The 13,166-nt window shown below is 38.5% G+C and overlaps 2 protein-coding genes across 2 annotated transcripts in view; one reads left to right on the top strand and one right to left on the bottom strand.

Annotated features, from left to right (window-relative positions):
- Window positions 1-6,376, top strand: part of SCCPDH (saccharopine dehydrogenase (putative)) — a 49,096-nt gene extending 42,720 nt beyond the window's left edge. Inside the window, exons 10-12 of the mRNA XM_059941193.1 lie at window positions 3,313-3,424; window positions 4,591-4,672; window positions 5,739-6,376. Coding sequence (XP_059797176.1) covers window positions 3,313-3,424; window positions 4,591-4,672; window positions 5,739-5,844 — 300 coding nt within the window. The 3' untranslated portion in view covers window positions 5,845-6,376. The remainder of the gene's footprint in view (window positions 1-3,312; window positions 3,425-4,590; window positions 4,673-5,738) is intronic.
- Window positions 6,377-8,769: 2,393 nt separating this feature from the next.
- LOC132372542 (kinesin-like protein KIF28P) overlaps window positions 8,770-13,166 on the bottom strand; it is a 75,578-nt gene continuing 71,181 nt past the window's right edge. Inside the window, exon 23 of the mRNA XM_059934652.1 lies at window positions 8,770-8,971. Coding sequence (XP_059790635.1) covers window positions 8,819-8,971 — 153 coding nt within the window. The 3' untranslated portion in view covers window positions 8,770-8,818. The remainder of the gene's footprint in view (window positions 8,972-13,166) is intronic.

Genomic DNA, 13,166 nt, shown 5'->3' on the forward strand with positions numbered 1-13,166 from the left:
GTGTCCTCATGGCAGAACAGGTGCCCCAAAATGGCTCCCATTAGCATCTCTGTCCCCAGAGGGAGTCCCAGTTCCCTTCTGCCTCCCCGGAAGGCTCTCCAAGATCAGCAAGTGGGTTGACCTGGGCTCCTTTCATATTACTACCTCTGCATTGGTTTCAGAGCATGTGAGATTTTGTGTGAGTCCTTTAAGAGTGTAATCTCTGTTTCCTATGGCCCTCCAGCTCTCTGTGTGCAAGCCCTGCTAGCCTTCAAAGCCAGATGTTCTGGGGGCTTGTTTTCCTGGTACAGGACCCCTGGGCTGGGGAGAGCCCAGTGTGAGGCTCAGACCCCTCGCTCCCCGGGAAGAATGCCTGTAATTGTGATTATCCTCCCATTTGGGGGTTGCCTACCTGGGAGTTTGGGTCTTGCCTACACTGCATCTCCGCTTCTCCTACCCATCTTGTTGTGGTTTCTTCTTTATATCTTTAGTTGTTGAAAATCTTTTCTGCTAGTCTTCAGGTTGTTCTCATTGATAGTTGCTCTGTACATAGTTATAATTTTGGTGTGTCCAGGGACTTCCTAAACTCCACCATCTTGGTCATTCCTCTATTTCTAGTTTTTTGATAGTAGCCATTCTGACAGGTGTGAGGTGATATCTCATTGTGGTTTGATGTGCATTTCCCTCATGATTAATGATGTAGAGCATCTTTTCATGCACCTATTGGCCATCTGTATGTCTTCTTTGGAAAAATGTCCTCTGATCTTCTGCCCATTTTTCAGTTCGAGTGTTTGGTTTTTGCTAGTGAGTTGTATGAATTCTTTATATTTTGGGGGTAATAGCCACTTATCAGATATGTGATTTGTAATATTTTCTCCCATTTAGTAGGTTGCCTTTTCATTTTGTTCATGGTTGCCTTTGCTGCACAGAAGCGTTTTACTTTGATGTAATCTTACTTGTTTATTTTTGCTTTTGTTTCTGTTTCTGGTGTCAAGTTCAGAAAAAGCATCTTTAATACCTGTGTCAAGGAACTTACTGCCTATGTTTTCTTCTAGGAGATCTATGGTTTCAGGTCTTATATTCAAGTCTCTAATCCATTTTGAGTTAATTTTTGTGTATGGTGTAAGAAGCAGTCCAGTTACATTTTTTCAACACCATCTGTTGAAGAGACTGTCCTTTCCCCATTGAATATTCTTGGCTCCTTTGTCATAAATTAATTGACCACATATGTGTGGGTTTATGTCTGGGCTCTCTGTGCTGTTCTATTGATCTATGTGCCTGTTTTTATGCCAATACCATACTGTTTTAATTACTATAGCATTGTAATATTGTTTGAAATCAGGGAGCATGATACCTCCAGCTTCGTTCTTCTTGCAAAGATTTCTTTGGCTATTTGGAGTCTTTCCTGGTTTTATATAGACTTTAGGATTTATTGTTCTAGTTCTGTTAAATATGCCATTGGTATTTTGATAGGGATTGCATTGAATCTGTAGATTGCTTTGGGTAGTGTGCACATTATAATGATGTTCTTTGAATCCATGAGCATGGACTGTCTTTCCATTTATTTGGGTCTTCTTCAATTTCTTTTGTTAATGTCATGTAGTTTTCAGCATGTAGGTCTTTCACCTCCTTGGTTATATTTATTCCTAGATGTTTTATTCTTTTTGATACATTTGTAAACAGGATTGCTTTCTTAATATTTCTTTCTGCTAGTTCATTAATGCATAGAAATGAAACAGATTTTTGGGTGTTGATTTTGTATCCCATGACTTTACTGAATTCATTTTAGTTCTTATTTTTTGATGGAGTCTTCAGGGTTTTCTATACATAACATCATGTCATCTGCAAATAGTGATGGTATTACTTCTTCCTTTCCAATTTGGATACCTTTTATTTCATTTTCTTGCCTAACTGCTCTGGATAGAACTTTCAATACCATGTTGAATACTATCGACAAGAGTGGGCACTCTTGTCTTGTTCCTGACCATATAAGAAAAGCTTTCAGCTTTTCACCATTGAGTATGATGTTAGCAATGGGTTTGTCATGTATGGCCTTTATTATGTTGAAGTATATCCACTCTATATACCCACTTTGCTGAGACTTTTTATCATAAATGGATGTTGAATTTTGTCAAATGCTTTTTCTGCATTTGAGATGATCATATGATTTTTATCCTTTATTTTGTTAATGTGGTATATCACATTGACTAATTCATAGATGTTGAACCATCCTTGCATCCCTAAACTAAATCCCACTTGATCATGGTATATGGTCCTTTTAATATATTGTTGAATTCAGTTTGCTAATATTTTGTTGAGGATTTTTGCACTTAACGTTCATCAGTGATATTGGCTGTCATTTTCTTTTCTTGTGGCATCCTTGTCTGGTTTTGCCTTTAAATAATGGTTTCTCCTTTCTGGTACTCACCTTACTTTTCTATGTAATAAACTTCTCTATTAGAATGTGTGTGTGTGTGTGTGTGTGTGTGTGTGTGCACGCGTACACACGCACAATTCAAAACCCTCGCCTCTTCCTCAGTAAATTTAATAATGCTCTCTGCTAAACTAGTCCTGCACTTCTTATTCATGTCTCATATTGTTATTAGATCTCTTATATGTATATGTGTGTGTGTATGTATATATATATGTATATATTTCCACACACACTAAACTGTAAGCTCCAGGAATGCCTTTTCTTTTATTTTAATTTTATTAATACTTTATTTATGTCTCAGGACCTAACATAGTGTCTGACCCTTGGTTGATACTTAATAAAAATTTGTTCACCATGGCTTTGTTATTTTATTTCTAAATTTAGTGATTGTGACAGATGCTTGGATAGATCTTCTATAATTTAATTTTTGAATCTAATTTTTACACTTCTAAGTGGAGCAATTTTATATCTATACCCTAGGCCCATACTGCCGTTACTTGTTGACTATTTTTGTCTTGTCACCTCAAACAGATATCTAAAGCCAGAGTACCATATTCTATCCTAAAAGAAAAACTACCTCCAGCTTTTCCTCTGAAACTGCCTATTCTGGTGGTGCTGTTCTTCTTTCAGCCACAACCTAAGACTCATCTTTATATCAGCTTTATTCCTCACTACCTCCCTCCTCTCAGCATCACTCCAGTCAGCAAAACTTGTTGTTCTTCAAAGAATTATTTTTTGCTCCATTCTTAAGTAAAGGATGGCAGGATATTCTGGCAGATAGAATATTGATTTTTTTATTTATTGAAAATATCTTATATGAAGTATATTAGTAGGTTTTATTGTGTTCAAGGAGGAAATGACATATTTATTTAATAAACCCTTTGCTTTCTTTTCCTCAGATTGATGCCTCATCATTTACGTTGACATTTTTTGGTCAAGGATACAGCCAAGACTTTGGTCCTGATAAGAACAAACCAAATATCAGAATTTGTACTCAGGTGAAAGGACCAGGTACTTCACATGTGACTTAAGAATGCTTGGGAGTTTTACATTGTCTTAAGCTATAAAGTGGTGTGCTATTACAGCAGTTATTGGTATCATTCAGTTTTATTGTTGTGTCCCTCTCTCTGTTTTTTTTTCTTTCAGTATGATTCAGTAATTCTGAATGGAATTTTTAATACTAAGAAGACAAGGGGCTGATTGATATTTATCTGTTCTATTCTCATAGTCAAGGGTCACTTTAAAGCAGTGTAGTTATAACATAATCAAAGCTGTGATCCAAGCTTTCTTTGGAGTCTGGATCACTCTGACGTTGTTTGTAAAGTGTGTGCACACGTGCATTTTTCTGGGCAAGGTAAAAGTTTTGATAGATTGTTAAAAAGAACTATCACTCCAAAACATTCAATAACTTATGCTGTAAATTTTAGAGAACTGTACAGAGACAATCCCACTTGTGAATTATAGTATAAGTTTAATTACCATCATTCCTAATGGATCACAGGGGGTCTGTTGTGCAGTTTTAATCAAGCGCAATAGCAAAGATATCTTTGCATCTTGCCTTTTTTTCAAATTTCCACCTGGGTTTTTAAGATAAGCTATGTTCTTATTTAACATGAATATAAACACTAATGTTCTCCTTGTTTATCGACTTCTTTTAAAGTTACTTCTTAAAGTTAGACTTCTTTGAGAGTTACTTAGTTGTTCTTTAAGAAATGGAGTCTTTTTTTAAAAGTGAAGTTTGCTGTATTTGATTGATAAAGATCAGTATAGTATATGAATAGAGAAACAAGAAACCTGGGATTATTGGTAAGAGTTTGGACTTGAGCCGGCTGCCTGCATGTGATTCTGGCTCAACCACTACCTAACTTTGTGAATTTGAATGAGTCTCTTAACCTCTCTATGCCTCAGTTTCCTCATCTGTAAAATGAGTATAAAATAGTACTAGCCTAGTATGATTGTTAGGAGAATTAAATGAGTTTAATGGATTTAAAGCACTTAATACAGTTCCTAACACTTAATAAGTACTATATAAATGTTGTTATTTTTGTTATTACATGAACAGAGTATTTATTGAGGAAATTCTGTACACCGATACTTAGATATAAAATCTACCATTTGATTTTTGGGTGTTGTTGAATGCATATTTTATGAATATTTTCTTTTTCTGTTATCTGCAGAAGCTGGCTATGTGGCTACCCCCATAGCCATGGTCCAGGCAGCCATAACTCTACTAACTGACGCCTCTGATCTTCCTAAGGCGTAAGTCTGGTTTTCTTCAAATTTGAAGATATCTTTTTCATTTATGTTATATTTTAGTTTATCTTGGTTCAGTTTTCAGTCGCTGGGTTTGTACATAAGCATTTACAGTACCTTTGATCCAAAGATAGAGGTAAACTTAATATTGTGAGAAGGACAGTTCCTTATTGGCCTTTAGGAACAGTGCAGAAGTAAATGAGAGGAGACAGAAAAGTTTGAGAGCCATGCTTCATTTCCTCCTGAAAATAACTCAGATCCAAAGTCAGCTACTCAAAAAAAGGTCCCTGTAGTTAAGTGTTATTGGCAGGAGCCCCTAATCCATGCTGAATGATACCCAGTTGGCAGTGGGAGCCTTGACCCCAAGCATGAGTTGATTCATGGCATCCTGGCTAGACAAGTATCAAGTGAACTATCTTCCTGGAGCATATAGCTGTTACCCTAAAAGTAGGCCAACTTTACAAATGAGCATAGGCTTGCAGGCTTAGAAACAAATAAATTTAGGTTTGACCTGAAACAATAGTTAAGTAATAAACATAAAAATTATATAAAGTGAAACCTAATTAAATTTTCTTCAAATATTTTTATACCCTTTGAAAATATTTAGCATTTTCTAAATGTTACCCATTACATTTAAAGAAACTTCTTTTTCATCCAAATTGTCTTGTTTATGCTTTAGTAATAATTGATTACCTAAATTTATTTTACCCATATGCATATTTAATCCTCCTGAGTCTAAGGGCTGACTTTATAAACAGCAGCTGTTACTTGGGTTAATAACCCTCAGTGTGCCCCTTCCAGCACACACACCAGTATCATGGAAACAGTCTCATTAGTCACTGAACCAACCTAGACGGGTTTGCTGGGTACTAGTTTACTCTTGAATAATAGCTGCTTGCTCATTTGGCTGATTTTAGGAATGGAACCAAAACCAGTCCATGATGGAATCAAGAATCAGGTTTTCATAAGCTCTGCACTGATTCGATAGCTAGTCCTCCAGTAAATCACACTAGCAGAGGAAAGGGCTGGAGCTGGGCTTTGTGCACTGTTTCATCTTGTTATTGTCTTACAGGGGTGGGGTCTTCACTCCTGGAGCAGCTTTCTCCAGAACAAAGTTGATTGACAGACTCAACCAACGTGGCATTGAATTTAGTGTCATTAGCAGCTCTGAAGTCTAAACATTTGAATAATTAACCGAAGTCATAAAATGCATGAATTAACAGCTTTTTAATTTGATATTTGAAATTCTTCTATAAGCCTGTCTGACTATATGTGGAAGAAATTGTCAAATCTAAAATATGTATACAGTAAAAGCAGGGAATTGTACTAGCTTACCCTAAATTTCAACTCTTAGCTGATTTTTGTGATTTTATTGCTTGTGAGAAAAAATTAATATTTGACTGACTTTTTCATTGAAGAATTCAAGGTCAGTTTTTTAAGTGAGCTGGAAGATCAGAGGGTGGGATGGGTGGCTCTGTCTGTGTTGCTGACACGCCCAGGCTGGTGGTCATGTAAGCCGGCAACTGCTGTTTTCCTTGCCATGATATTGAATGGGATCTCACTTCCCCATGAATTTCTCTGCGTAGTGTAGGCCTTTGCCAAATGAAACTGCAGTTTTTGCTATTTTAGCCTACTTTTTCACCCATCCACACTGACTGATTTTGGACTCTTACCTAAGTTTAATAATAAAGGATTGTCAATTGAACAGTGGTTCTGTGTTTGGACGTGCCTGTGTATTTGAGTAGTGGTAGAAATGTGCTTCCTAAGTGGTCTGTGTACTGCTAATAATTAGGCTTATCATTCATTTTTCCCTGGTTCTGTACCTGTGTGCCTTAGTTTTAAGGATATAGCTGGTAAGTTTCTATTGATTTTCACTGCCTAAGCAAAATTTTTCTCGAATTTACTTTTTATATTTTAACCAGGTTTCCACTGAAGCCCAAAAATAAGGCAAAGGACTTTTCCTTTTGTAATAAGCATATAATAAACACACATAAGTGTTCTGTTATGTTCATTATGTAAAGAGGACAGCCATTGCCTTCATGGAATTTCTACTCTACAGTGAGAGGCATGACATTGATAGGAATCTTATTCATGTTGGGAGGCCCATCTGTGCTGCCTGTACAGAAGAAAGAGGGTCTATTTAACTTGAGGAGGGAGATCCTTGGTGATAGTACTGTCCATCCTAACTTTGCTTCCTCTGCCCAGGGCTGGTCGAATTGGGTCTCAGCTGTGCACTAATTTGTGGGACCTTAGAAGAGGTTTTATCATCTCTAAAGTCAGGAAGATGGACAAGAGCAAGAGATCTCATGACTAGCTGCATATCCGAACCACAAATAATATAGGTTCCCCAGCGGACCCCAGCAGTTTGCATTCGGGAGGTGTGACGTTTGGGCCCTAGGAATCCGTGGCTTAGATCTGCACTTGGGAGCTACTGGGTGAGACTCCATGTGCATCTTTCCACTTTCGCGATGCGTGCTGTGTTGTGCTCTAGTGTTGATGCTGATACATGACCACCTGTGTGACCCTGTCCTCGAGTTTGAGATACAAGTGTCTCATCCTGATATTCTTTTTAACCCTCCAAGGCTCCACCTGCTCACTTGCAGAAAGTATATTTACTTGCCTCAAGCAGTAAGTCTTAGTCCAAGAGGTAGAAGTCGTTCCTACTTCCCATGGCCTCACTGCTATCCTGCCTCAAGGACAAAGGCTTTCCTAGACTCTGTGATGCTTTGCTGACCCTTGTCCCTGCCATCACCAACATGGAGCTCCACACTTGGGCTCCAAGGTTACAGGTTATTTTTTAGTTCATGTGGATACACTCAGCCAGGACCTGAGCTACAGGCAAAACCCAAGCCCCTCCCTTAAGCCCTTGGGCCCTGGTAGTAAGCTGAAATCACCAGCCCAGATGCCTCTGCCTTCCCAGGGAGACTCCTCTTGGAGCCCTTGATAACCTCTCCTGCCAGTAGAGTTTCAGTGCCCCTAACTTTATATTTTAGGGAGCAAGTGTTGGAGTTGTCACCTCTATTGCCTCCTTCCTGTGCTTATGCAAATCAGTCAGACTGCTCCTTGGGACAGTCCTGCATATTAAGGCCCCAGGCCTGTGGTTAGGAACGCAGTCCCAGAGTCAGCCCGCTGCTTACAGTGCCTGGGCAAGCCTCGTTTGTTTAACCTTTAAAGCCTCAAAATGGGGAAAGTAATAGGGCCAAATTCATAGAATTATGGTGAAAATTAAATGAGCTCACAGATGTTTAGCACTTAGATTAGTGCCTGGCACACAGTAAGCACTGGATAAGTCTCTGTTATTGCTGCTATTGTTAGTCTGTCTAAGGCCGCAAAAGTTTTCTTTACAAGCCTTTCCCCAGAGCACTCAGTGCCCGTGTGTCCTTAACTAAGACTCATCAATCAGTTCTTTGTGGAATCAAGATCTCTTTGAGATTGACTAATTCCCGGCAGATCTCATAGTAAATCTTAATCTCTGCCACCCCAGGCCCTTGCACTGAACGGGTCCCACAGTACAGGCACTAACGATGCTTAATGAATTGAACCTATTTCAAATAAACCTATGAAGACAGAAAATAAGTGGAGGTAGAATATCAAATTTGTTCAGAACAAGGATACAAAATGAGGGGCATGAAATAACCATTCTCTAGGTGAGACAGCAAGAAACTTATCAAAAGAGCTTTTATTTGAAGTTTGGAGCTGTTGATCTTGAAAATATTAACGGCAGGTGCTTATCAATTCCTTCTGTGTGCCAAGCACATTCTAAGTGCTTTATATTCTTTTATATTTGTTAACCATCTGCAGTAAGTACTGTTACCGTTCCCCTGTAACAGATAAGGAAAGAGACTTAGAGAGGGGAAGTCATTTGCCCCAAACCACACAATTGATTAGTGATGGATTCAACCCCAGGCAGTCGATCCCAGAGCTCAGAGTGCTGACCATTCACCTTTCATATTTCCCACCTCACCTTCACCTGGTTATGGATTCATTTTTACATGATTTTAAATCAAATTGAAGAAGAGGAGTTTTGCTTAAAAGTGGTATAATAGGTTGAGTCCACAATTCAGCTCTGAGAGCCAAGTTAATTAAGCTTATTAGCTGCACAAATAATCTTCAGAACTCAAAGCTCAAATGTTTTCAGTTGGTGTATCCTCACTATTCCATATGCAATAAACATTCTCTCTTCTTTTTCACTATAAGAGCAACATCATTTTTCAGTTTCCACAAGCTGGATTCAAGTAGGTCCCCAAAGTCCTTTAACATTTGTGACTGCTGGTGTACAAATGGTCGAAGCATTTGATCGTCTTCCTAAAAATAAAGAAGAAAACAATATTGTTGTCAAACCCAAGTTCGTGTGCCCGACGCACAGTGAGGCCAAACAAACTGAAATGGCGGAGTTTGGAGCAGAGAAACTTGTATTAGTCAAGGAGGCACCAACACCAAAGATGGGAGACCTAGACTCGTCTCAAATCCATCTTGCTGGCTGGCCAGGGGCACAGGGTTTTTAAAAAAAAAGTAAAGGGTAGGGGGTCTTCATGATTTCAGCTTTCCTGTAAGACTTCAATTGCAGACTTCCCAGCACTGTCTTGGGACTCGTTGTGTCTGTCATTGGTGAATGTGATTGATCTATGTGTTCCTGCAAAGCAAACTAGTAAATCATGGTCTTGTGATCCCTTAACTTCTTTTTAGGAGAAAGCAAAAGCAATGGTTGAGGCATTTTGTTATTTACTTCGTGATGGTTCAGGAGTTTCAGTTAATTGACCTTCCCAGTGTCATCAATTTTAAGTCCACTTGGGCCCAGCCAGTTGAAGCCACAGGACATTATCTCCACAGTTTGGGGTCATAAGTCAAGGCATTACTTTAAGCTAACAATCATGGAAAAGATTATGTTGGGCTTGCTTTTCCATTGTTTCTGCGTTCCCTCACTCGCCTAGTTAGTAACGGCTTGAATCTGCTCTTTGGAACTCAGGGAAGGTCTAGGAGACAAAAGACTTTCTATAAACAAGAAATGGGGAACACAGAGGGGATTTTGTACCCAGGAGGGCCCCGCAGCATCCTGCTCGGTTTCAATATTAGTGGACTCACTTCATTACAGTAAAAGTACTGTGTGTGTACATGAGTGGGGTGCCCAGCGAGTTCTCCCTTTGGGCCAGAAAGCTGCATTTGAAAGCTGCTACCAGAGGCGACAAGTCACCTAGGAGCATGTCCTGTTTCAGGAAGGCTGCCTAAATGACCCTTTACTTACTGCCAACAGGGAAAATTGGTGAGATAATCCAAATATTTGAGATTGGTATGGTATATATTCTTTTAATACTGTAGAAGTTCTGAGGTTTGCACAGGACCGTGTTGGGTGGGGATTCTCCCAGTGAGAGTTGGCTGATGTGTCCCCTGCCGCATAGGAGCAGGTATCCCTGAGCAGGGATTGCAGGGCTCACTGTGGGCCAGAGCGCCAGTGAGCAACGGTGGAGGAGGTGACGGTGCTCACAGAGATGCGAGCAGGCAGGGGGCCAATAGTGTGTCGTGGCATCTCGTTTTAGTTTCTGTTTCCCTGATGATTAGTGAAATGCCTGCTCAGATACTTTGGCCATTTTTTCCAGTGTGTTTTCCTACATGTTGTCTTTCTCTTATTTTAAAAGTATGTAGTTGTTTATATATTCTGGATACTAATCTTTGATGATAAATAATACACATAGATTCTCCCAGGTTGTGACTTATAACTTTATTTTTAGTGTGTTTATCACACTGGTTTTTCCTTCTTTTTTATTGTGAGGTGTACAGACAAAAGAGTACCCAAAATGTATGCATAGGTACAGTTAAAGTGAACATACCTGCTCAAGAAAACACACTGCCTCTCGAGCTCCTCCTGGTCACACCCATTTCTCTACCCCCAGAAGCAACCACTAACCTAAATTGTGTGATAATCATTTTCTCACCACCTAGAATGCAGCCCTAAACAGTATATTTTGCCTGTCTTTTGGCCATTTGTGCCATAAGTTACTTATCTTCTGTGGGTGTACATTAAGATGTTTCCATTTGGGGGCTATTATGGAAGATGGTGTTAAAATACAGCCAGTGCATGAATGCTTGGGTTCCTACAGAATTTTTCAGCTGGTCCATCATCTGAACTACAGAACAGAAAATGACTTGAGTGACTGTTTTCCCAGTTCTCTCTCAAGAATGGTGTGTAACTAGTACCATTCTAGATAGGTAGGAGAGAAATTAATTCATTACATACATAGGATGCCTAGAAAGGTGGTTCTCAAACTTGAGTTTAAGGCAGAATCATCTGGAGGGCTTTTAAAGCACAGATTACTAGGCCTCACACCCAGAGATTCTGATTCAGCAGGTCTGGGAGGGGACCCTGGAATTTGCATTTCTGACAAGATCCCAGATGATGCGGAAGCTGCTGGTGAGAAGACCACACTTTGAGAACCTCTGCCTCAGGGCATGAAGGTGCAGAGAAGTGCAGAACCAGTTTACTCTGTGGAGAAGAGGAGTTGAGTTGCAGGCTTACAGGGTAGATGCATCTTTGACTTTTATTAGATAAATGGCAAACAGTTTTTTAAGTGGTTGTACCGATTGATACTCCTTCCAATGTGGCATGAAAGTTTCTGTTGCTTCATAGCTTTACCAAAACTTGATATTTTCAGACAGAAATTTTTGCCAGTGTGGTTTCTTTATACTAGCATATCACTGTGGTTTCAATTAGTGTTTCCCAAATTATTAAAGAAGTTAAGCACTTTCTCATATATTTATTGGCCTTTTTGATTTCCTCTTTTGTGAAGTTCCTGTTTGGGTCTTCTGACCATTTTTTCCTACTGGGTCAAAATCTATCTCTGTTTTTCTTTTTGGTTTGTAGTAGTTCTTTATTTTGGATATTAGCTCATTATATATTAAATGTGTTGCAAATGACTTTTCCTATCGCTTTCGACTTTATTTTGGTTTCTGGACCAAACTTTACAATCTTAATATAGGTGAGTCTATCAATCTTTTTCTCTAAATCTAGGTATTTTTCTTGTCATGTTTAAATCCTTTTCCACCGTGAGGTCATGAAGACGTCTCCTAAAGTATCTTCTATAAGCGTTAGGGGTTTACCTTTCACATGTAGGTCTTTAATTCTCACCTAAAATTGACTTCCAGGTATATAGTTTTAGATAAGACTCTAATTTCATTTATCTTCATATGTATTCTTAATGCTCTGAGCACTGTTTATTGAAAAATCTATCCTTGCCACACTCATGTTTGGTTCCACCTCGGTCATATATCAAGTCTCTAATTCTGAGTGAATCTATTTCTTGGCCTTCTTTTCCTTTGGTTATCTTACCTACATTTGAGGCAATACCTTACCGTCTACTACAATAGCATTAAAATAAGCCTTGATATAGAGTAGGGTAAGTTCTCTACCTTGTTTTTGAGCCTTGGATTGTCTCCGCTAATCTTTGCTTTTGCGATTCCATCTAAATTATAGGATCATCTTGTCGGATTCCATTACATTTTATTGGGATTGTATTGAATCTCAGGAGACTTGACAGATTTACAGTAGCAGATCTTCCAAACCATGGAGCCGTGGCATGTTTCTCCATTTTTTTAGATCATCTTTAACATCTCTCAAACAAGCTTTAAAATTTTCTCCATAGAAGTCCATACTTTATATTAGCTATAGTCCTAAGTACTTCTTACATTTGATGCAATTATAAATGCTATCTTTTATTTTAAAAATTTTGTTTTATTGCTGTTATATTCAAACATAGTTAATGTTTAACTATTGATTTTTGTATCCAGCAACCTTGTAATTTATTTATAAATTCTTTTGGATTTTCTATTTACATAAACATGTCATCTTCAAATAATACTAGAGGCATCATGGTGTAGTGGGAAAGAGTATAGACCATGGAGCAGCCCTGGGTTTGGAGCTTGGCCCTGACACTTACTAGTTGTGTGTCCTTATGTAAGTTACTTAACCTCTCTTGTGCCTTAGATCCAACAACTGTATAATAAAGCTAATGATAATACCTACCCATCAGGTTGTTGCGAGAAATGAGTCAGTAAATGAAAAAGCACTTAGTAAGTATTACATAAATGTATACTATTATTACTATTACCTTTTTTTCCTTTCCAATTCTTATACCTTTTATTTCTGGGCTTGCTGCACTGGCTAGAACCTAAAGTCCAATGTCAAACAGAAGTGAAGATAGCTGGCATCGGTGATTTACCGTTAAGATTATGCTTGCTGTGTGTTCGTTTAAGATTGCCTTTATCAGATTAAGGAATGTCCATTTTATTCCTAGTTTGCTAAAAGTTTTTATCGTGGTAGGATGCTGAATTTTATCACATGCTTTTTTTGTATATATTGAAGTAATCATGATTTTTCTCCTATAATATCTTAATGTGATGAATTATATTTATTTGGTTTTATAATGATAAAGCGAACTTGCATTTCTGAGATACTCTGTACATCATAAAGTGAAGGAATATCAGTGCTGCAGCGGCCACGGCTGCCTGA

Source organism: Balaenoptera ricei, chromosome 1, assembly GCF_028023285.1.
Source record: "Balaenoptera ricei isolate mBalRic1 chromosome 1, mBalRic1.hap2, whole genome shotgun sequence".
NCBI lineage: Eukaryota > Metazoa > Chordata > Mammalia > Artiodactyla > Balaenopteridae > Balaenoptera > Balaenoptera ricei.